The sequence below is a fragment of the Polyodon spathula genome, chromosome 29 (assembly GCF_017654505.1).
Source record: "Polyodon spathula isolate WHYD16114869_AA chromosome 29, ASM1765450v1, whole genome shotgun sequence".
Taxonomy (NCBI): Eukaryota; Metazoa; Chordata; class Actinopteri; order Acipenseriformes; family Polyodontidae; genus Polyodon; species Polyodon spathula.
The window spans coordinates 2,657,272-2,683,105 of record NC_054562.1 but is presented as its reverse complement, the minus strand read 5'-3'; the positions used below and the strand labels follow the sequence as shown (position 1 = coordinate 2,683,105).

At 41.8% G+C, this 25,834-nt stretch overlaps 1 protein-coding gene across 3 annotated transcripts in view; it reads left to right on the top strand.

The window, feature by feature from the left end:
* Positions 1–22,610, top strand: part of LOC121302319 (coiled-coil domain-containing protein 106-like) — a 27,117-nt gene extending 4,507 nt beyond the window's left edge. For 2 of the 3 annotated variants that reach the window (XM_041232195.1, XM_041232193.1), the window contains 5 exons: positions 1,269–1,445; positions 1,586–1,630; positions 2,929–3,183; positions 18,208–18,432; positions 18,937–22,610. In XM_041232195.1, coding sequence (XP_041088129.1) covers positions 1,269–1,445; positions 1,586–1,630; positions 2,929–3,183; positions 18,208–18,432; positions 18,937–19,253 — 1,019 coding nt within the window. In that variant the 3' untranslated portion in view covers positions 19,254–22,610. The remainder of the gene's footprint in view (positions 1–1,268; positions 1,446–1,585; positions 1,631–2,928; positions 3,184–18,207; positions 18,433–18,936) is intronic. The other variant, XM_041232194.1, reaches the window with a different exon arrangement.
* The last annotated feature ends 3,224 nt before the right edge of the window (positions 22,611–25,834 follow it).

The window sequence follows — 25,834 nt, the reverse complement described above, 5'->3', positions numbered from 1 at the left end:
TGTTCTGCTGAAAGGTGAATTGTCGCCCCAGTTTTAAGTCTTTAGCAGACTGAAACAGGTTTTCCTCTGGTATTTGCCAGTACTTTGCTCCATCCATTTTTCCTTCAATCCTAACAAGCTTTCCAGTCCCTGCTAAGGAGAAGCATCCCCACAGCATGATGCTGCCACCACCATGCTTGACTGTAGGGATGGTGTTGACTGGGAGATGTGCTATGTTGGGTCTGTAGCAAACGTAACGCTTGACGTTTAGACCAAAAAGTTCCAGTTTGGTCTCGTCTGACCACAACACCTTTTGCCACATTTTTGCAGGATCACTCGGGTGCTTTGTTGCAAACTCCATGCGGTCTTTGTGTGGCTTATTTTTACTAATGGCTTCCTTCTTGCCACCCTGCCATACAGCCATTGAACTCTCTAGCTTTTTCAAAGTTGTCGTTGGCCTCACAGTGGCATCCCTCACCAGTTTCCTCCTTGCCCGGCTGCTCAGTTTGGAGGGACGGCCTGATCTAGGCAGTGTCTGGGTGGTACAATGCACTTTCCGTTTCTTGATGATTGAGTAGACTGTGCTCGCAGGGAAATTCAGAGACTTTTATATATATTTTTTTGTACCCTTCTCCTGGTCTGTGCTTTTTCAATGACTTTATCCCTGACTTGCTTTGAAAGCTCCTTGGTCTTCATGGTTGAGTCTTTTCTTAAAATTCACCATCTGACCAAGGAACCTCACAGAGACAGGTGTTTTTATTCTGTAATCATGAGAGCTATCGCTATTGCACAGAGAGAGGCCATTCAACTAATTGTGTGGCTCGTTAATTTTGAGCACCTGAATTCATTTAGGTTTGCCACAACAAAGGATTTCAAGACTTATGCAATCATGACTTTGCCATTTTTATTTCATATTAATTATCTATTGACTTCTTTCTTTTTGTTTGAATGTGTCTAGTAGGTTGTACATATAACACATATTAATTCCTACTTCAAAGTGTCATGATTGCAAATTTTGAAAGCAACAAAATGTGAAAACTGTGAGAGGGTCTGAATACTTTTGCAAGGCACTGTAAATATACTCCTACAGAGCAGAGCATCATAATTAAAAGTGAAAAGTGTATATTTGTTTTTGAGTGACACTGTGTCCAATATGATCCCGATAATCACGGTTCCGGGGGGCGGAAATAATCTTCGGCCCCCGACCTCTCTGTGTGTGTGAATTGTTAGTTCTGCAAACTGACTTCTAATTGGCTGTTTCCTCTGCCCTGTTGCATCCTGATTGGCAGAGATCTCAGAGCCCGCCCCCAGCTCGTACATGGTGGTGACAAATCTTCGAACCCAGCTCCAGATCTCCCTGGAGAAGAACTCCTGGCTTCAGAAGAGGATTGAGGATCTGGAGGAGGAGAGAGACTTCCTGAGGTGTCAGCTGGACCGCTTCATCGCATTCACCAAAGGGGACCAAGGTGAGGGGGAGAGAGAGGAGGTGCCGGGAGGATCAAGGGGTGAGGAGAAATTTGTTCCATGCCGTTCTCTTCAGCAGTGAGGCTGCTTATCCTCCCTGTTGCTCACTCAGATCTCTAAAGCTCTGTCTCATTTATTTCAGAAGGTGATTCCAGATCCTACTCATGGGAGAGACGCAGAGACAATGGTAAGTCTGTCTGCCTGCATGTCCTATCAGTGTGTGTGTCTCTCTCTTATATTAATCTCTCTCTCTCCTGACTCTCTGCAAACCCCTCCTTCTCTTGCAGGTCTGGTTCCTCCATGTTCTCTCAATCTCTCTCTCTCCTCTCTATTAATCTCTCTCTCTCCTGACTCTGCAGACCCCTCCTCCTCTTGCAGGTCTGGTTCCTCCCATGTTCTCTCTCTCTCTCTCTCTCTCTCTCCTTTCTCATATTAATCTCTCTGACTCTCTGCAGACCCCTCCTCCTCTCGCAGGTCTGGTTCCTCCCATGTTCTCTCTCTCTCTCCTTTCTCATATTAATCTCTCTCTCTCCTGACTCTCTGCAGACCCCTCCTCCTCTCGCAGGTCTGGTTCCTCCATGTTCTCTCTCTCTCTCTCTCATATTAATATCTCTCTCTCTCTCTCTCTCTCTCCTGACTCTCTGCAGACCCCTCCTCCTCCTCTCGCAGGTCTGGTTCCTCCATGTTCTCTCAATCTCTCTCTCTCCTCTCTATTAATCTCTCTCTCTCCTGACTCTGCAGACCCCTCCTCCTCTTGCAGGTCTGGTTCCTCCCATCTCTCTCTCTCTCTCTCCTTTCTCATATTAATCTCTCTCCTGACTCTCTGCAGACCCCTCCTCCTCTCGCAGGTCTGGTTCCTCCCATGTTCTCTCTCTCTCCTTTCTCATATTAATCTCTCTCTCTTGACTCTCTGCAGACCCCTCCTCCTCTCGCAGGTCTGGTTCCTCCATGTTCTCTCTCTCTCTCTCTCTCTCTCTCTCTCTCTCTCTCTCTCTCTCTCTCTCTCTCTCTCCTCTCTCTCTGCAGACCCCTCCTCCTCTCGCAGGTCTGGTTCCTCCCATGTTCTCTCTCTCTCCTTTCTCATATTAATCTCTCTCTCTCCTGACTCTCTGCAGACCCCTCCTCCTCCTCTCGCAGGTCTGGTTCCTCCATGTTCTCTCTCTCTCTCTCTCTCCTCTCTCTCTCTCTCAATATTAGAGAGAGGCGAGGAGGAGAGAGGACTGAGAGAGCTCTCTGCAGAGGAGGGGAGGAAGGAGGAGAGAGTCCAGACCAAGGAGGTACAAAGTTCCTCTATGTTCTCTCTCTCTCTCTCTCTCTCTCTCTCATATCTAATATCTCTCTCTCTCTCTCTCTCTCTCTCTCTCTCTCTCTCCTGACTCTCTGCAGACCCCTCCTCCTCTCTCGCAGGTCTGGTTCCTCCATGTTCTCTCTCTCTCTCTCTCATATTAATATCTCTCTCTCTCTCTCTCTCCTGACTCTCTGCAGACCCCTCCTCCTCCTCTCGCAGGTCTGGTTCCTCCATGCTCTCTCGCCGCTCGTCTCTGCCTGCCGCTCCGAGTCAGCCCCCACCCCCCCGGCACCATCCCAGCTCCCAGCATGGCTCCAGAACCCAGTCCTCCCAGCAGCACCAAGGGTCCAGCAACACCAGTAACAGCGCCACCTCCACCACGGCTTCCTACCAGCAGCAGAGCACAGCGGGAAACCAGTTAAATCAGCTGCCAGGACTGCAGGGTAAGAGGGGTAAGAGGCGAGCTTGAAAATTAATTTTCGTAGCTGCAAATGTAATTAATTGATTTGTTACACCTGTTACCCAGAGCGGTTAAACTTAATTCTGTGACAGATGTTTTGACGAGTAGTCTTTCTTCGTGTATTAAACATTTTGTCATTTGAATTTACATAGACACTGAGAAGGACTTTTAGTCAAAACTTTTGTCATTGTATTTTTTTGGCTGTCATTCTGTTGAAAAATATTGATGTTTGGGCAAATTACAAGACATTGTTTCAGTTGAGTGATTGCAATGACATTATTACAGATTTATTCTCAGGGTCTTTAAGCAATAGTGGACACTACTCTTATTTTCTCAAAATAAATATTTATAAATAAGTTCTTCATTCCATTATTATTTTTAATAAGGGGGAAAAACATACCTGATAATATTTCATGAACTATCTACTTATATCCATTAGTTTCTTGATATTCATAAAGTTGTAAAAACATATATATTAATACAAGACAGTCAAATGCATCAGATTTAGTGTTTTCCTGTAAAATGCCTGCGAAATAAATAACTGTGTAATTCAATCCCTCCCCTATCCAACGACATGCGTTTACAGCCTGTACTGCAAAGTATGGTAGTTTAGCGCGTTTACCCGATCACAGAATGACACTTCAGCGTCATCGTGTTACATCATCAGGGTTCTCGCCAGCACTGTTGAGCGTAATGGGCCGCTACGTTGCTACTTGGAAAATGACACTAATCAGGCCGCTACGCTGTGCGTTAAGTTTGCGTAAAAAATAAATAAATAAATCCTGTGAAACGTTGTTGATTTATTCCTTTATGTGGGAAACTGGTTTGTTTAAAATACTTGTTTCAGCTCTCAATACTCTTCAATGGGTTGGTTGTGGCAGCATGTTCTTTAGTTTGGTGCGTGTAATGTATGCCACACGGAGACAAGATTCAACTTTATTTGCTCATTCCCCCCTGTTAACGGATGAGACTAGATCCTGGGTGCACCCCTGATACAAAACTCTGTCACAAGCAACACCGTTGCAGATCTTTATTATACCATAACTCCATTCCCTCTAAGACTTTGATTTAGTTAGCCACTGTGGCTAAAGTAACTTAACATTTTTTAGCCACTATGGAAAAACTTTAGCCACTTAACAATACTATAAACAAGTTATAAACATACTGCTTCAGCAAGGCAGAAAAATGTGTGTTTTATCTGAAAATTATAAACGCAGTTGTTTTTCTGCAAGGAGAATGTGCCCCTAACCAATACGTCATCAGCAAGCGCATAAAAGCTCTGTATGTTATTCTTTCTTGTTGCTGCTTTTCGTTTTGGCTGCTCAGTCGAGCGCTGCGAAGCCGAAACGGGAGTGACCGCTTAGAGCCCGGAGGAAGGGCTGCCCTCGGCCACAGATTCCCTGAGGTTTCCTCCTAGAAATTAAAAATATGTGAGCAGGGGTTTTCCTTACCTGAGTGCTGAGCGGTTCGTATTTAGTAGTTCTGCGGGGTGCATGGTCCGGTTGATTAGGCTGGGCTCGCGCAGGTAGCCATTGGGGACCCACGGACGAGACCTCCGGCCAAATTTATGCAATAGTCATCATTATTCATTCAGTGCCATTCGTTCATAGCGGATTCTCCGTGCTGAACAGATATTTGCCATATAATGCCAGACCCTACCATTTACAATACACATAAATATGATGTTTAATTTGCACTGTAACTGATTCCAATGTAATAAATGCCAAACTTAGTCCCACATGGTGAAACGTTACAGATTTCCTAAATTCTGAAGAGGTTTGCAGAGATATTCATGTACTGCTTAATCCTTTACATTATTTTGACTGTGACTCGGTTTTCTTTCCACTATAGAACGGTAAAGCAAAATTGTGCCAGTAGACAGTGCTATTAGTGTATGTTGATATTAATGCCTCCCTGACCAACCGCAGCTCTAGCTACACAAGATTGCACTAGTGTGATTAATAATTAGTAGGATTGTACAGGTACTACTGTATTTAAAGTGTTCTTTCACCTGTGACTACTGACAGTAAAATATTCCACCGATTCTGACATTAAAACTCAGTAAATCATAGTGAGACGAATCCTTCTTTTTAAAATAATTAATGTGTTTATTATTTTGTTAAATTTATTCCTCCTTAGAATCCACTTTATTATTTCCAAAATATATTTCAACACATTTTAAAGAGATGGCAAACAGGGGAAAAATAACATAGCTGTGTGTTTTTTCCCGATCGGATGCCATGTGGGTTTTTTGTTTTTGTTTATTTGTTTGTTGTTTACGAGCAGCGTTGTCCGCTGATTGTTTCTATTAGAGCCTCTGTCCTCCCAATTGTGGTATGCATGTAACAAACCCAATCCTTAAGCCATGTCCAATAACTAGTATTTTGTGACGGAAATACAAATAAACTACCCTGAACAATATAACTCTCCAAAGCAGTAGGATTGCGCAACAGAACCAAGGAAAATTACTGGGAAAGTCAGGATTGTTTACAACAAATAGGAAGACAATTAAACTAGAAGGCAACACCAGAATTCAAATAGCAGATGTTATTGAATATGCGTGGAATATTATACTTGACAGATGTATCAAACATTTGGTGTACATGAGTTTTAATCAGACAGCATTTGAACTATTCAAAATGTTTACCAGAACACTCATTAATACCAGTCATATAGGACAGAGCAAAGCTTTCTGTAGTGTACAGCCTAACATAGCCAATGTTGATTAAAGTGTTTAACACTAAGTTAATCAGGCAGTCCTTATAGAAAAACAAAACAAACAAAAGTGAGACTTCTGTGCTGGGTGCTCATTAATTCCCAATAAATAAACAAAAATGATAATAATCCAAAACAGTCAGAACAGCCCAGATAATCCAGCAGCAAAAAATAAGATTCCTCCCCAGTAGGGCATCCCACCCAGTTCTTCCTTGGTCCTGTAGAGCTTGGAGTTTCCAACCAGGTAAGGAGACAAAAGGTGATGATTTGGATAATAAATGGATTAGTCACTGTTGTTTATTTGGATCTAAGAACAACAATTTGAATGATGTGGATAGTTTCAATTTGGCAGGAGATTAGATAACTAGTTACTTTCAAACTGGAAAAATGGCAGATTAGAGAAAATACACTGTTTATATACACACCAAAAGATTATTGCTTCCTGATTTCTCCTTTACAGACCAGCAACCTCCCTCTTCAAACACTCTGCATCCACAAAAACCACACCCAAAAAAGAATCGCCCTGGCAAACAAGGAACCACCCTCCTCACCAGGAAGTAACAGTCCTATTTAAAGAGCCACCAATTAAGATACTTAGACTTAAAAATAAATCAAGCCCAATAAGACCTTTGCCAAGGCAATTAGCAAAACACCTGAATCTAATTAGAATTTCCATGTGGAAATTAAGGAAAAGATCATTCAGTTAAAACAAGAGAGAAAGTCCAGTTGGAAAACTTATGGAATCTGAAAGGTCCATTTTAAAAATGAGAACAAAATTACTTATTTAGCAATTGAACAGAGAATTAAATTAACCTGGCCGGGTATTCTGATACTCAGTTAAGAGCAGCAGGCAACAAATTACTTATGCTGCATTCATGTAGCTAGTGCTACATGCATATGTTACGTGATCATAAGAACATAAAGTTTACAAACAAGAGGAGGCCATACGGCCCATCTTGCTCGTTTGGTTGTTAGTAGCTTATTGATCAAGAAGCTGCTTGATGAGATTCTGGGAAGGATCCCAGAGTGTCAGCTTCAACAACATTACTGGGGAGTTGATTCCAGACCCCTCACGATTCTCTGTGTAAAAAAGTGCCTCCTATTTCTGTTCTGAATGCCCCTTTGTCTAATCTCCATTTGTGACCCCTGGTCCTTGTTTCTTTTTTCAGGTCAAAAAAGTCCCTTGGGTCGACATTGTCAATACCTTTTAGAATTTTGAATGCTTGAATTAGGTCGCCACGTAGTCTTCTTTGTTCAAGACTGAACAGATTCAATTCTTTTAGCCTGTCTGCATATGACATGCCTTTTAAACCCAGAATAATTGTGGTTGCTCTTCTTTGCACTCTTTCTAGAGCAGCAATATCTTTTTTTATAGTGAGATGACCAGAACTGAACACAATATTCAAGATGCCTTTTTCATAGATTCCTTCGTCAATTTCAGTATCTCCCATATGATATTTATAATGTACATTTTTATTTCCTGCATGTAGTACCTTACACTTTTCTCTATTAAATGTCATTTGCCACGTGTCTGCCCAGTTCTGAATCTTGTCTAGATCATTTTGAATGACCTTTGCTGCTGCAACAGTGTTTGCCACTCCTCCTACTTTTGTGTCCTCTGCAAATTTAACAAGTTTGCTTACTATACCAGAATCTAAATCATTAATGTAGATTAGGAATAGCAGAGGACCTAATACTGATTGCTGTTGTATTCCACTGGTTACCACCCTCCATTCTGAGGTTTTTCCTCTAACCAGTACTTTCTGTTTTCTACATGTTAACCACTCCCTAATCCATGTACATGCATTTCCTTAAATCCCTACTGCGTTCAGTTTGAGAATTAATCTTTTGTGCGGGACTTTGTCAAAAATTTCCGGAAATCTAAATAAACCATGCCATATGCTTTGTAATGATCCATTATCGATGTTGCATCCTCAAAAAAGTCAAGCAAGTTAGTTAGACATGATCTCCCTTTCCTAAAACCATGTTGACTGTCTCCTAGGATACTGTTACCATATAGGTAATTTTCCATTTTGGATCTTATTATAGTTTCCATAAGTTTGCATATAATAGAAGTCAGGCTTACTGGTCTGTAGTTACCTGGTTCAGTTTTGTTTCCCTTTTTGTGGATCGGTATTACGTTTGCAATTTTCCAGTCTGTCGGTACCACCCCTGTGTCAAGAGACTGCTGCATGATCTTGGTTAGCGGTTTGTAAATAACTTCTTTCATTTCTTTGAGTACTACTGGGAGGATCTCATCCGGCCCAGGGGATTTGTTTATTTTAAGAGCTCCTAGTCCCTTTAACACTTCTGCCTCGGTTATGCTAAAGTTATTTAAAACTGGATAGGAACTGGAGGACATGTGGGGCATGTTGTCCGTATCTTCCTTTGTAAAAACTTGTGAAAAGTAATCATTTAATATATTTGCTATTTTTTTTTCTTCATCTACGATTTTGCCATTTGTATCTCTTAAACATTTAATCTCCTCTTTGAATGTTCTCTTGCTGTTGTAATATTGGAAAAACATTTTGGAATTGGTTTTAGCCCCCTCAGCAATGTTCATTTCTATTTCTCTCTTGGCCTTTCTAACTTCCTTTTTGACTTGTGTTTGCAGTTCCGTGTACTCTTTCTGTGTACTTTCTTTTTGGTCCTTTTTTAATGCTCTGTAAAGTGCCTTTTTTCGCTGAATATTTTTTTTTAATTGATCTATTAAACCATTTTGGCAATTTTAGTTTTACATTTAGATTTGTCTACTTTAGGGATGTAATTGTTTTGCGCCTCTAGTACTACATTTTTGAAGAACAACCATCCTTCTTCTGTGGGTGTTTTCTCTATTTTACTCCAATCTACTTCTGTTAGTCTCTGTTTCATACCTTCATAGTTTGCTTTTCTAAAATTGTAAACCTTAGCTTTAGTCATTACTTTTGGGGGTTTAAAAAACACTTGAAATGAGACCATGTTGTGGTCTGAGTTTGCCAGTGGTTCTCTGACCTCTGTTTTAGTTATTCTGTCTTCATTATTTGAAAAGACTAAATCAAGGCATGCCTCCCCTCTAGTCGGTGCCTTGACAAATTGTGTTAGGAAGCAGTCATTTGTCATTTCCACCATTTCTATTTCATCCTTCGTGCTACTCACCGGGTTTTCCCATTTTATATGGGGGAAGTTGAAATCCCCCATTAGTATGGCTTCTCCTTTGCTACACGCATTTCTAATGTCATTGTATAACAGATTATTGTGCTCACCATCTGAATCTGGCGGTCTATAGCATGCTGCTATTATTATGCCCTTTGAATTTTTGTCTGTTATTCTGACCATATTGATTCAGTTTTATTTTCTTTGTGCAGGTTTAACACCTGGGCTTCAAGACTGTTTCTTATGTATAGCGCTACCCCTCCTCCTCCCTTCTGTCCTGCCTGTCTTTCCTATACAGTGTATACCCACAAATATTATATTCGTCCCCATCACTCTCAGACAACCACGTTTCAGTAACACCTATCACATCATAGTTACCTGTTAGTGCAGTAGCTTCAAGTTCTAGAATTTTGTTTCTGATACTTCTAGCATTTAGATAAATACATTTAATGGTTGTCTTACCTGAGTTGTTGTTCTTGTTTTGATGCGGTCTCCCTTCTGTTTTTTTGTTGATTTCTCCCCCCTTCCTTTCTAGTTTAAATGCTTCTGAACCTGTTGGAGGATCTTTTCTCCAAGTAGACTGGTTCCCTTGTTATTTAAGTGCAGTCCGTCTCGTCTATACAGCTGGTCTTCAAGCTAAAGAGGCAAAAGTTGGCAAAATTAAAACAAACTAAACAGTCTGTATTGACTCCTGTACCAGCATACCTGTTGAATGTGCTGGCAGTCTCACACAAGTACAAAGCCTTTGCCATTGTGGCGAACTTCTGGGAAAAATAGTTGAGCCACAAGGGAAAACGTTTTGCTTGTGGTGAGCAGCTAGCGGGAACGTAGCACAGCAAGCTGGGTTAAATAAATAAATCATTCAGACGAAGAACAGTAGTGTGTATTCCAAACAGTTCTGAGAGATTCAATCTTTTTTTTGTTTCGAGGTCTTTAGAAAAAAATACAGTTCCACAATTTTACAATAATCTTTTTGTATGGCTTTGGTTTCCCATAAATAGATTTTCATATAGTATGTAGGTTTCAAAATATAAAATGTTAAACACAGTACATGTCCAGTTTTACTTGAAGTGGGGGGCGGGGAACGTTTGTTGTATATTTGTTAACTATGGATCAACAGTGACAAACAGGTTTTCCACTTATTCTTGCAAGAACACATGTGATCAAGTGTAAGTTACAACAACCATATATATCTGAACAAGAAAAGCAAAACTCCACAATCACATGGTCACAGTAAAGGTTATTAGAATATTTAAAATGTGAGATGATGCATGTTATTAGTATAGCTTTTTTTTAGTAATCAATAAGTAGCCTATATTGTTGGAAGTTAAACATTATAGCCACATAATCGTAGGCCACCTTAATGTTTTGAAAAGGTAAAAACAGAAACGATAACGCTATGGCAAAAATCTAGTTTCCCCTCCGTGGAATGGCGTCCATGCGTTGCGAGGGAAGACGTCATGTGACAACCTTAGATATAGGGCCCGATCTTCGATCTTTGCACGAAAAAAGTAGTGCTTTGACACAAAATGAGAGATATTCCAAAACGGCATAAAGCAGTTGAGACATTGGAATATAGCAGTTTTTTGAGCAATTTGCAAATCTGTTTGTGCCTCGCAAAACCGTCTGCGCATTCACTACCAATATAGCAACTGCACACAACAGCCAGGCGAGAATGCAGAATGATGGACAGTCACCATTAGTAATGTGACAAGCTGCTAGCATTGGTGTTGCCACAGTATGTACCGATATGACAGCAGGCGAGACCACACAATATATCGTGCACACATACATACAGACCATTCAAATACACAATTGGCTCCACAGCTAGGCGCCGAGTTTTCAAATTAATGTACTGATAACGCCACTGTTTTATTGAATACGGGCAGCATTGTATCATGAGGAAATACTATATAGGTTTCTTTAAAGGCCAGCTGATCCAACATAGCTGTATGTTTTTTGAAGTAAAATTAAAAAGTCTTTGGATACTGTCTGGTTTTTTCTGAATGATTTTTTTTTATATGTAAGTCGTGCTGTGACAAAGTCTAACTGTGGTAGCACACTCTCGATTTGTAAATGTAACGAGTTCATTTACCTGCATAGTAAATGTCAATCAAGCATTTTTTATATACACAATACACAGAAATGCGTTCTGTTATTCATTCTACTCGCCCATTCGAACATCATGATTAAGCCCAGTTTGTAAGGTTTTGAGTGTCGCCGGAATGTGTGTTTTTTTTTTTTTTTCGTTATGAATTTTTTTTTTGTAAGAATAATAATGAATTCTAAATTCGCTCCTAAAATGTTAATTGTAGCCTACTATGATTATTTAATAAATGAACAGTCAATTGGCAACTAGCAACACCGACATTCAGCAGACTGGATAGCTGCATAAAAACGGCCAGAAATTAGTTAACAGAACTGTTTGCCCCGCCTCAGCTAACTTATGATTGGACTGCTGCAGAGAAAATACAGGTCTTTAATTGGTTGATCGTATCACCGGTCTGGCTTTAAGAAAACGTTAGCGTGCCTTTCACACCGTCAGCGTGCCCTAATGGTGATTGGCTCTCCGAACTGCAGCTGCCCACCCCTCCCCCCTAATACGCAGCAACCTGTGGAATAGCCAAATAAAGCAGTGGGACACAAGATGGGTGTATGACGTATTTATACAATGCATTTACAGACGTGTGACAACACACAGCAAAGCTAACAGGCAGGACCCCCCCTCCCCTCTTCATCCTTCTCTCAATCTTCATCGCCATACTTTGATGGTACACGTTGGATGCCGATATGCCTGTGGAGCAGTGAAGAACACAACTGTACATGTAAACACACTACCGCTGTCCATCATATCAATACAATACTCTGTGATAAAACACACAGCTGATCCGCCCATCCAGTGTGTGCGGATTGGGGGGGGGTTAGGGTTCAACATTGCATCGCAGTTGATGCGAATATCATAAATATCGCATACCGTTGAAACGTACTGAGCTCCGCTTGCTGTTCATCCACCTTCCCTGAATGCATACTTAATGGGCTGTGGTGTGCCATACTGTCATTATCAATTACGATGATACCTAAACACTAAGCAGTTGTACTGCACATGGTACCAAGGTCTCCATGTAACACTGCTTCCACCTGGGTCAAAACGTTGAGGGGGCTACACCCCCACTCCATACTTTGTTTAGGTACCCAACTCCGAGTGGACTGTTACTCCGACACTATTTGAGCCAGCAGTGCGCAGTTATTGGAACTAGCACATCGCAATTAACGCACAGATATTGGTATATTCAGACGAATTGGGGCTTTTGCCCAATTCAAATTTGATTGCGCTATGTGCATATTAAATGTCCACCTAGAATACATTTGCATCTCATGTTTCTATTTACCGATGCATTACCATGTGCTAATAGGACCGTATTAAAGGAACAGAAGGAAGGCAGTGTGCTGGACAGAGGTGAGTGCATGTTTCCACACTCGTCTGTTGGGCATGGGAATTCGCTATAAACGTCACTATGATATGAACATGTTAGAGATTTTATATATATATATATATATATTATATAATATATATATATAATATATATAGAATATATATATTAGAGGACCATACCTGGTATGCGCACATATCTTACTAATGCCGTTCTCCACAAATTGAGGTTGGTGTAGAATTTCCGTTATGTTACCTGTTATTATACACCTTTTGGACGTTGTGTGTGGACCTCCGTTCATTCTAGTCATGGACATCACAGAGCAAACCAACAGTGCTGGTCGAAGAAGGCCGAAGTTTTCGGAGGAGGAGTTGAAGATGCTGGCAGAGCAGTACGTTGCCCAGGACAACATTATGGGCAACCGTAGGGCGGGTCAGGCGACCCGAGACTGGGTGTGGGTGGCCGTGACCACTGCTGTCAATGCAGTTGGGGGGGCGAAACAGGTCGGTCGCGGTGGTGAAGAAGAGGACGGGTGGCCTCCGCGTTCGCACCAAGGAGCGCCTGGCTGCTCACATCCGGGAGCAGCGAGGAACTGGGGGAGGAACCTGCTCCGAGCCACCACTGTGCCCTGAAGACAGGCGATGGCTGCCTCTTTTGGGCCCCTCTCCCTCCATGGGGTGGAGGGAGACATGGAATTGGGCAGTCAGGACCTAGGTGTGTATACATAGCATTGTTGGCATTCTGCGACAGTTATACAAGTATTGTCTACATATAGATATACAGAAAACTGAAGTCGCACCATAGTACACATTCAAGGTTGAGCGCACAGTAGTAATGTAAATAATCCCATTATGTTATAATTCCATGTATTGTTCTGCAGTAACTGTAATTGTAGGTGTTATTATACAGGGGGGAAAAAGCAGACCGTTTTACAACGGCATCAACACTTCTAAAGTGTTTAGTACACACCCTAAGATCACTGACACAATGATACTGATACTGCTACAATGACTGCCTGAGATAAGGAAACTAAGGCGGCCTACATACATGCAGACAAAATAATGTGTTTTAGGTAGCCTACATATTTATTATTATTACTATGTCCACAATATTGTGTTTGTACTGCAATACTGCTGCAGTATTGCTGTGTACGGGTATGTTCAATAGGGCTGTATTATGGTGTTCACAGGTATGAAGCCGGAGTTGGAGTCCTTGCCTGCTGCAGAGCAAGACAGGGCTTGTGGGGTTGACCCTGGGGAGCAGGGGGCTGCTGAGGACCGCACTCCGTGGTATCAGCTGAATTTTGAGGTCAAAGGCAGCCCCAGCACTGTCCCTCGAGGATTCCCGATCTGAGGCGACAGAGCGGGCACAAGATAGGGAGGCGCTGTGCCAGGCTAATGGGGCTCTAGTCTCCATCGGAGAACGAATAGAGCACAGTATGGAGGGGGTGCGCGCTCAGCTTGCAGGTTTACGGCTTGATGTGGTGGCTGGGTTTGACCAGGTAGCGGAGGCTGTTCTGGAACGTTCATCCTGCGTTACCCTGACACGAGGCCGGCCTCCATGCACTCTTGGTTCAGCCAGGGGTCGCCATCCAGGTTTTGGACCCCCTGTGGACACGGGCAGGAGAACAAGCCCCCGAGCCCCAGCCACACCAGGAACGGGTTATGGACCAGCGTAATCCTTCCGCCCTTTGTCATCCCCGTCTTACGTGTGTTTGTGCCATGTTTGTACAGCCTGCATCCCCATTATTATTTAATAAATGTCATTCATAACTGTGTGCGCATGAAGTGGTTATTGCGGGTGATTTGGGGGGGAGGTCTATCGCATACGTCATTTAACTGCATTGAGTTTTATTATTATTATTATTATTATTAGGATCCATATATAGTGCTTTTATGTGGTTGTTGGGGGAACACTTGTCTGGCTCAGAACACCTCTTGTATCTGCGCTATAAGAACACGACCAATCTCTCAATTAAAATTAGCACAGACCGCGACTGCAGCAGGGTAGCCTACTTGTTATCAGCGTAGTTTTGTTTTAAACAAGTTGTAACAGTATTGCTTGTGCAATGTCATAAATGTAAATCCAATAACACGTTTTAGTATTAAAATACTTTTTTTTTTTTTTGGGCTATACATATTTTATCTGGTTGAAAAAAAATAAATGCCTCCTCTCTGCTCTTAAATAATAACCTGTGGTACATGTTTGTGTTTTAAGCAATAAGACCGATCATTTCCCAATTCTATTTGCCATCAGCTGATCAAAGTATTTATTTATTTGTTTAATTTTATACGTTAAAATGTTTTAACAGACTACAGCACCGCGTCATTTTGAGCAAATAGATCTTAATACTGTTGTAGTGTAACACTGAGCGTATACAACTTCATTTATTTTTGGAGTATTATTGTGATTCTGATTATCTTTATAAAAAAGAAGCGTGCCAAGAGAAACTTGGCACAGTAAAATACTAAATACCAAATGTTTAAAGTGTGGTTTGTTGGTTTTATTTTTGTGGATTACAGTAATTAAGTGATTTTCATTAGTCTTTCTTCTTTTAAGCCTGTATTTGATAACTCGCATGCTGTCCTGTATCCCGTGATATTAAGGTTACCACTGTATTTTTTTTTAACGGTTATCATATCGTGCAAATTTCATACCATCCCATCCCTATTCCCCTGTAGAGGTGGTATGGTTGTCCCATGGGTAAGCGCTATATTGTGCAGTACACACCAAGCTAGGAATAACCTACACACCTTTTGGGGGCTGTATGGTAGCGCCCCCTCCAGAATCATCCAAACCTGGCAACGCATTTTGAGCTGAAACACCGCTCCGTGACACAGGTCTGGGGGCAGGTGTCACAAGCCATGGTCTCTGGGGAGATGCACAGTCTCCTGTACGGAGAGAGCGCTGTCGTGAGTCTTTGTCATGTGCGTTCACGTTTATAAGCAGCCAGTACTCTGAATCATGTTTACATGAGTGTAGGAATAGCTGTTCCAAATGTATTCTGCGGTTACGTGATGCTTCATTCAGTGGTAAACATACCCTACTGCACACAGCAATAAAAATATAGGTCCTTTTGGTAGCAATTTGTTAAGAATTAAGTGTTGTTTAAAGTAGTGTAATGTTATTTAGTGCATATGGCACATCGGCAGCAACAACTAGGCTATAAATGCTTTGCTTAGTCATAAAGAGGAACACTGTATGCAAGTGGTACTAGTCGTAGCCCACTGTAAAAGAAAATTAGGAAGATATTGCATAGTCGGCAACCAGTTTGGGGCCATACAAGTACTAATATTTGTGCACAGTTGGGTGCACAAGCAGTCGTCTTCTGTATTATAGATTATAAAACGACGACTTATGTCTAGAAAAACACTGGTTTTCTGAATAAGCTGTCTAGAAGGGCTAGTATTCCAGTAGTATCCTAATAGTAAGTGGGTATTTGGGATCACGTTTTTGGAATACTGGTATCCAGAATACGGACGGATTCGTTCGGAATACCATGTTTACATGGCATGGAATAGCTATTCAAATTTTCCACTATTCCGAATGCAACTGGAATCCTGCCTGCATGTAAACGCAGTGACTGATATTTAAAATAGAGCCGTGTAGCCTACTTACCAAGGAGGAATGCATTCGGGATGTGTCCAGACTCAAATGCACTGCAGAGTTTGGACTGATGCCAGATGTACGCATATTCTGCCATATTCTGCACGTCACAAACCTGGTTTTCCCCCCCATATTCCGCGATGCATACACTTTATTTCTGCACAGCGCAGAATGGATTGCGACGCACAAAAGGACGCTTTGAATATGGCAACTTGGCACAATTTCGACACAGCGGCCATTTGCGACGCGCATACCCCTCATGCGCTGTGCGCAAACCTTTCGAAAATCGGGCCCTAGGTGCTTTGAGAACTGCAGTCCAGGGTTATTAGTCACTGCGTTGTTGTGCTTAACATTTAGGATGTCTTTTATATTCATAATGTTAAATTACCTTTTCGAATTTCAATTTTTCCCAAGTTTCACTTGCTATATGCATTATTTTATTTCAATTTACACATGTGTGTGTACTCGAATATGTAATATGCTGTTAATAATTTTTTTTAATTTTCGTGTAATCGTGTATTTGACTACACTGACCCATCCCTAATTGGGATTATTATAATTAACTTTTAGCGTTGCTGTGACCATGTGGTAACAGCATAGTTTTGGGTTTGCTTGTGAAAAAATGAGTACCATTTGTACGCATTCAATTTGAAATCTTAACAGTATTGTCATTTTCTCATCAGCACACAAACGTGTACATGTTAAATGGCTGAAGTGACATATTAAAAACTTTCTTTTGAGGATATGGGCTATCTTCAGATGCCCTACGCAGTTAGAAACACAGTGAAAATAAAAGCCATCATGACAAAAAATATATAAATAATACATATTGGGCCAGTTAAAATTGATCCAGGTCAGTAAAAACCCAGGGGGGCAGTAGATCAAAAATCTAAACATAGAGCCCTGGTTTCAGTGAGTAAAAAAACTAATCTAAATAATTTTATATTAAAATAACCTCAGAATTCAAGTGAAAAGATGTACACGTGCTGCATTTTGATTAAAATGGCAAATCACTGACTATAAGTGCCTCTAAAAACACTGTCTCTTAAACCAGCTGTCAAAAGTGAGAGGCACCCATTGAGCCTGTACTGCAGTAAAACACACAAGTCCTTTTAAACAGAAACATTTTGTAACATCAAACTGTGATCATTAAATGGTTATGTTAAAGTAAATTAATTTGTCTCAAGTGCAACACTATCATGCTGTATTATTTTTACTAATATTTCCAAAGACACAGTAGCACAAATGAATTGGAGAAAAACAACAGCATCCGCTGCTGAGAGGAGCTAGTCTAACGTGAAGGCGCATCCCTTTTTCCCACCCTAGAACTCTGAAACCACGCCTGACGTGTAATCGTTCAGTGCAGGGTGTCTTCCTGACACCTCGCACTAACCAGTCGTGCACATAGCTGTGGTTAAGGCTCCATGTTCCGATTGGCAGATTTTCTACCTATGGGGTCTGCAGAAAGCTTACACGATATTTATTTTATTTGAGTGATTTGTACTTGTAATATGGTCTGGACCCCATGGCCAGGTCGAAATAGGGAGAACGCAACCGAAAAAGGCAGAGCCACCTACAAGGCACTAAATTGACTGACGTTTGTCTTTTAAAAACAAACAGATGTAATCTTGTTGAAGCTGACACCCTGGCATCCTTCAAGAAGCTGCTTGATGAGATTCTGGGATCCTTCAAGAAGCTGCTTGATGAGATTCTGGGATCCTTCCTTCAAGAAACTGCTAACAACCACGAGCAAGATGGGCCGAATGGCCTCCTCTCGTTTTGTTCTTATAATAAAAAACACTTAAAAAAATATGATTTTGTTACGAATGTAATCTAGATGAACAGTACCATCAAAAGAATATTTTGTGGGATTGATATTATATTTTGAGAACTTATTATACAGTTAATTTAACGGGTTTTGTTGCTTTTTATGATTTGTAGCCACTTTAGAGCTCTGTTAACCTTTTCAGAACCGTTGAATGGATGAAACGCACACACTGCCCTTCGTAGGGGATGATCATGCTGTGTGAGCCCAAACGTTAATCATTGAATTTTATTTTTTTAGTATTTAAGTTACTGTAGTTGGGTCTCCCTTGTTGATTTCTAATGTAATTTCGTTCTGTCTCCCGCAGCTCTGAAGGGTGATGGAATGGGAGGGCTGGGATTTGGGGCGAATGGAGATGATCTGCTGGGAGAGGAAGAGGATGGGCTGTGGGAGGAAGAGGAAGTGATGTCGGGAGAGGAGGCCATGTCGGACCGAGGGAGCGGTGCCTCCAAGAGGGGCATGGCCTCGGCTAATGGTCACCATGGTGTCAAGAGGAGGCGCGTCATCAGAATCTCCAGAGAGAGGCAGAGAGGTGAGCAGCGAATCAGAGGGGAGAGGGGCAGGGTTTTATGATACTCAAAGGGGGCGCCAGAGAGATCAGTGATTAATACTTAATTGAGGCAAAATAAAAGCTGCAGTAATCCATGAATGGATTCATTGACGAAGATAACCACGTTTCCAGTGTGGAATTGATCTGAGGAGACTGAGGAAAGGAGACACTACTTCACACAGTGGTGAGTGGATGGAATGGGTTACCAAGGGTTACCTAGCCATGTTGTTAAGGCAGAATCACTGGTGTCCTTGAAGACCCAACTTGTTACTAGAAACTGGACCAGATATTATGATTCGACTCTATCCCCTCCGCTCTCTGCTAAAAAACATTCCTCTGTACAGTAAGATCTTCTAGTCCATGTTTAACAGAGACATTGGTCTTGAGTACAAATATAACCCATCTCTCCTCCTGAGTTAAAGCCTACTCATTCTACAGTAAGATAAGAACTGACTTCAGTATGACTCTTAACCTCTCTCTCCTCAGTCAAAGACCCAGCAGGCGTGCTGTTCCGCTACAGGAAGATCCTCCTGACCTATCAGAAGCTGAAGAACATGACAAAGGCGTTCCAGCACCACGGCGTGGACCGGAACACCGTGGCCTCGACCACGCCCATCGCCGAGCTGCTGCTCGTGGCCCCTGAGAAGATCGCAGAGGTGGGAGAGTTTGACCCGGCCAAGGAGCGGCTACTGGACTACGCGCGCCGCTGCTACACCTCGCTCGACGAGGAGACCTCGCTCAAAGTGCAGGCCTTCAAGAAGAACAACCTGCTGCTGCCCATCTCCTACCGGTTCAAACGCTAGAGGGAGGGGGAGGGAGAGAGAAAAAACGACCTGCTCTTCTCATACAGGTTCAAACACGAGAGGAGGGGAGAGGGGAGAACAACCTGCTGCTGCCCATTTTCTACGGGTTCAAACGCTAGAGAGATAAAAACACACAACTTGGACAACCTACTGCTGCCCAACTTCTACTGCGCCAGACATTAGAGAGAGGAGGCAAAAGGAGAGGAAAGAAAAGAGAGATCTTCTACAGATTCAAACACTAGAGTGAGGGGTGGGGGGGTAGTAAGAGAGCTTCCTTGTGATTTTCATAGCGTTTGAAGCGTGAGAAACAGAGAGGGAGGTGAATCGAGCTGCAGATTGGAGAGAAGGAAAGGAGCTTTAAACGCCATGCTTCACTTTATTTCTACCCGTGAAATAACACAGTTCAGAAAGTGCGCTAAATATATTCAGGAAAGTGAGAGGGGCTTCAAACATATATTTTTTTATTTAAAAATATATTTAAGAAAATAAGTTTTGCTGTGAAATATATTTTAAGAAAATATCTCAATATATTTTTTACATTTAAGTCACTACATTTATTGTAAATCAGTATGAGGCGCTACCCATCTCTGAAACAGTCACAGCGTGGACGAGGTGAAAAAAACCCATATATTCAAATCTAGGGACTAGTTCAAAAATATAAATACAAATTCAAAATGGCATTTAAAGTTGTATACGGTCCTTAAAGCTAAAAAGTATAAAACAAACATATCAAAAATCTACACCAGTTTTTTCTGAAACACTAATAATCTCGAAAACTTTGAACCTGTAACGTTTAAGTAGTTAGGCTCCATTTTCAACATTTTTTGTTTTTTTTTCATCAGAGACTCTAGTAAATCACTCTGATGTTTCAAAGTACTATTTCTTTTAGAGCCGGGCTCTTTAGCAACCTGAATCCTGTTACTGTGCACCAGATTGCAGGGCTTTCTGCTCAATGTCGTCGTTCTCAGTTTATTGTGCTTCGGAGCAGCAGCCGGGGAGGAGGTATCCAAGCTGAGGAAAATCGAACGCAACGGGCGTCAATCAAACCTGACGCTTTCTTATCGGTGACTCTGGATAACTCCGTCCCGCCCGATCGCAGCTCAGCTGGTAAGAAACGCCTCCTGAACTGAAAGCGGTGAAACCTGCAGTGTGATTAACGAGATGTTCCACTGAAGAACCCGTCAAACACTCTAAAAAGGGGAGGGGTTTATTAAACTAAACAAGCTCTAGCGGAGCTTGATGTAATTTCTCACCTACACTGCTGCTGCAATAGTAGGCACCGTCACAAAAAATATTTTAAACTAACTTTTTTTTTGTGTGTTGGACTGCAAGGTGCTTCAGGTTCAAAATGTAATTTTTTTTTTTAAAACGCATTAACTTGTAAGGGGGATGTGTCCGGACTCCCTTATCTTTAAAACACTAACTGCAGCAAAGAGCTAACTGTGACCTTAGCACGTCTTGGTCACTTTATTAGGACCCATCCCTGCTATCGGGTCACCGTTTGATCTCCGCCTTGAAAGGGCCTCGACTCCACAAGGTGTTGGAAGGTGTCTCTTGTTCCGCTCCCTCATTAGTATTGCCTCTCTGATCCTCCTCTTCCCCCTCGCTCTCTCTCTTCACACCCCGTTCCCTTTGCCATTGATGATCCACTCAGATGAAACTCAAGAGCAGCCGAACCAGCAGGACTGTCCTTCCTATTGATTGCAGTTCCCTCAGCGGAGCTCTCATAATCATGTCTACACTATATCGGGTACAGCAGAGTGGAACCATGATTATCCTGCCCTCCTTGCAAATACATCACTAAGACGCATACACACAGTAGTCTCTGGCTAAGAGGCAACCCCTCGGGAAGCAAGCGAAGTGTTCTCCTGACCGTGACACAGAATGATCACAGACACAATGTACCAAGGCCAATAACTGTATGAATCAAACACATTACTTCTCTCGTGATGCACATGTGTTAACGAAATTAGAAAGAGAAAAGCAATAGGCAAGCATATGTTAAACTATAACCATAACCTAACTGAAACTCCATTAACAAAACCCCTGCATACAGTACAAATGCAGCACTGGCTCTAGATTACTCTCACGGTGACAAGTCAGTTTTGAAAAGATTGAGCAAACTGTTCGAATCTGATTTTGATGATGATGAGTTATCAGGTTACAAAACAGTCCTGTATCGGTCAGCAGCGAATCGCTAGCAGTGCCAGAAATATCATATTTTAAGAGAAGTTCCTTAGGAGGTGTTCCTATATGAGGAGACTACTACCTCTATCTATCTATCTGTCTATCTCTATATATGTATCTTACTGCTGTGTTGTTTTTATTCACTAGGGGGCAAAGTGTTGCAGGGTAATAATGCTTAAACTCTGTGGTGTATCTTGCATACATATTAAACAACAAAGTAGCACTGAATTTAGAAATACTAAAAGAAACTTCTTCAGTGACGAGCAGTGTAGAATTAGATTTGAATTCCCACTCTGGTATACCTGATAGTGAGTCAGAGCTCTGTTGAGGACACAGGAAAGCATACAAAGTGAATCTAAACTACAAGAACAGTCCATTGCTTAAGATGACTGAGGTTTCACTGCTGTACCAAGTCGCTCTTTCAAATGTAGTTTAATGTAATTTTAGCTGACAAAATAATTCCCTGAATCTGACCTGTCCTGCTCTTCCATTCGCTGCATGGCTCTCAAATGTGCAGTTTAGAAAGATGCTGGATCTTCATGTTATATCTGCTGCTGCACTGGGTTAAAGGAAGTTCCCACTTTCCATGCCTCACTCACAGGAAATCTGTTACACTTGCACTTCCTAGGTCAGCAGGGTCTTCCAGGTCGCTGTCTGACAGCGTGTCAGTCAACAGGGGAAGCGGCAGCTGATTGGTCAATGAAAGAAGCCGTTGAAGGGGTGTAATGTCACCCTCCAGGTGACCAAGGAAGTGTTACACGATCTGAAAGCAGGGCTTGTGCAAACAGATTTCTTTACCCTGGTGTAGCAGCAGATACCGTGAAAATCCATGTGTGCTCCAACATCTTCCTAAACTGCGGATGTGAGGCGTGTGTAACGAATTGAAGTGTAGGACAGCTCAGATTCAGGGAATGTGTTTGTTAGTTACGAGCAGTTTTTAATAAAGTTAGGAGAGGAAGTGCAGAAAATGATCTATAATAACGATACTGATGCAAAAATAAAGTGTCTTCTATTTTGTTTTGGGTTTTTTTTATATTTTGAACCGATTTGAATTCAGTAATTTAAAGTTGTAATCAATAGTTATAAAAAGTATGTTTATAAAAAAACAAAATCTTGTTGATATTCGTACTGAGAAATTGATAATAAACATTTGTTGTTGTTCTGGGGAAAGAACCTTGTTTTGATTTTATTTTGTCCAGTCAACACCCTTTCCCTGTCTTATGGTACAAGACTGCTGTCTGTCTCCTCGCTAGACTAAAATAAGTGAATCTGTCCAGTCAATTTCCCCCCTCCACACGCACACGCACACAAACACTTTCCCCATCTCTTATAATACAAGAAAGTGAACATTTCTGAAACAAACACATAAAAGAAAAATCTATATAAACTGGTGAGATAATAACTCAAATCAAGGCAATTTTTAGCAATAAAACCATTTAATCAGCAGATTAACATACCTTCATGTGGCGAAGTCTCCATCATTGACATAGCTGTTAGTAGACGAGCTTTTAAAAAAAAAAAAAAAAAAAAAGTTCTCGCTTCTCACAAAGTTCAGCTCATGTTTTTTGTTGCAGATCCTTGGTCAAGCCAGCGCAGGCTATTGCCCAGAAGTTATTCAATGTTTTCTATTTTGCACAGCAGCTCAGGAGAACTGAAGGGTCGGTGGACATCCTCCGATCCCCAAGCCACAGCGATGTGAGCTACCGGCCGCTGGAGGACAAAGGCCAGCCTTGCAGTTGTTTTGTTTTGGTAGGGGCAGCTGTAGCACAGTGTGTTGACTCGGTAGATTTTGCCTCCCTGACGTTGAACAAGAGCCAGTGCTCTGCTCATTGGTTCTAGTTGCCTGGAATAGACATGTGTAACAGAGGCTGGATCAGCTGCAGTGTCTTTATAGGAGTAAGAGCCAGCGCATCTAGTGTCACTTTGTAAACTCATGCCATGCTTCTCGAACCAGCATCAAATCTGGCACGGTGGGGGGGGCCGCAGCGATGCTTAAGTTGCTTGTTAGTCTTCTGGAGTAATGAAGAGTTTGTTGACTCGGAAATGTCTTCATCTAGACAATGTGGGGAAGCTATAAAAAAGGCCAACAAGATGCTCGGATATATTGAATCAAGGGAAGTAATGTTAAAACTGTACTGTGCATTAGTAAGACCTCATCTAGAATATTGTGTTCAGTTCTGGTCACCTCACTACAAAAAGGATATTGCTGCTCCAGAAAGAAGAGCGACCAGAATTATTCCAGGTTTAAAAGGCATGTCATGCAGACAGGCTAAAAAGAATTGAATCTATTCAGTCTTGAACAAAGAAGACTACGTGGCGACCTGATTCAAGCATTCAAAGTTCTAAAAGGTATTGACAATGTCGACCGAAGGACAAAACAACTTCACACTGTGATCAAGAAAGTGCCATTCTCTGACAGCATGGCTTGGGCAAGCTGAATTCTTTCACCCAGTGTAATAGCACACCTTATGTTTACAAATGAAAATACATGTTTACTGTAAATTTTCTTTGAAAACTGCTCACTTGTGACCTAAGTAGCAAATGTAATGTAAGTGCAGGGCAGGCCAGATTTCGGGTATTGTTGTGTCAGCTACAATCCCTTTATCCAGGGGTGGAATTGTGCCGGTACTCAGGACCGGGACTTACTGTATCTGCTTTTCATCTAACACATGAGCATCAGTTCATTGGCATTGGTTAATGATTCAGAAGTTGATTGACCATTACGAGTGAAAAAAATTCATTATACAATATTTTTTTTTTTTTTTTTTAATTACAAGCAGCTGTTGAACAGAGGAGCTCTTGTTACTATTGTATTGCTAATCACTTATTCTAAATCTGCCTTTACCTGACTTTGAGCTTGTCTGAAGAATGCTAACGGCCAGGCACTGAACTGCCTTCATCATTCAGTTAAAATCATGTGAAACACTGACTTTTGAATTCTGCCAACCCTGCCTACTCTCTCTGTCTGTATTAATGTAGAGTAGGCAGGGCAGGTTGAACGATCACACTGTCGCACGATTTGAATGAAATGAGGAAGGCTGCTCTGCTTACCCTAACCCAGGTCAGCACAGAAACCAGAACCAAAGAAAGCGCAGGCCACAGAGGGGAAGAGACGCTTCTTCACACAGAGTGGTGAGCAGATGGAGTTGGTCACCAAAACCCTGTTTCCAGTGCCAGTCCAGTCTGCCCCCAACCCTAGAGAAGGGTGTCACCACTGGGCCGTGTGAGCCCTGGTCAGCTGTGGTTTACTGTGTCATACCCGATGAGGCCAGACCTGGTCACAAAGAACTACATCACAGATCAGGGAGGCATGTGCTGGAGAAGAAGCTGACGGGGACAGAGCTACACCTTTCAAGCTTTAAGAAACAAAATGAAAATTCTTTTAACAATCGGGCTGGTTCTGAAATCCAGAAACCTTTAATGGGTGCTGTGAGGAATTATACACATTCTTTCAATTGCAGTGTCCGTTGCTCGGCAGTTTTTTTTTTTTGTCTGAGCGTAGTACTGCTACAGGGGTCTTTAATACACAGCACAATACTATCCCACAATCTCCAGTGATCTTTTGACACAGGACAAGAACTTCTGATGTTGGCCACGTTTGAAAAAAGCACTGTTGTGTTTTTCTGGGCATCGGGCGAGCTGTGGCCCGCAGTAGAAATGAGGCACAAGCGTTACCAAACCACATTGTGGATGCTTACTGGGATCCTTCAAGACCCGACTTGAAAAAGTTTTGAGATCAATCAGCTCCTCTGAGCCGGATAATCACTGATGGGCTGAATGGCCACCTCTCGTTCAGGAAATTCTTTTAGAATACACAGTAAAATAAGATAATTGTCTATTTTTTTGTAATGCAGATTAAGATACTGGTTGAACCTGGGGGTGGGAAAACTATTACTGGAGTGTGTTCAATAAGCAGAGTGCTCAGGGTGTTGTGTGGCTTTTTCTATTGAACTATGCGCCTGCCACAATATTCCTCACATAGCCAGCCCAGCTCTGAACTGTCTAGCTGGAAGTTCAAATAGCTGACCTGCATTATCAGTGCGATGGCAGCAAATAGGTTTTTTTTCCAAATATGGACTTGTTTGACCAACACATGTCTGGCAAGTATTTTTTGTTGTCATTTTGGTTTTTTTAAACAGATTATGATATCTTTTTTTTAAAGAAACATGGCCTATTTATATAACTTGACAAATCTGACTCAGGCCTCGAGATTCTAAACCAAAAGAAGAGAATCGTAACTTCACAAGAGCAGTCGGCAACGCTTCATCAGGACGCCTCGGGAGAGGTAAAAACATCCCAATTAAAAAAGGACCTTACTCACACGTACATATTCATTACGACACGCATAGAGAAATGTTTTTACTGTTTTGTTATTACTGAAGAAAAATCACATC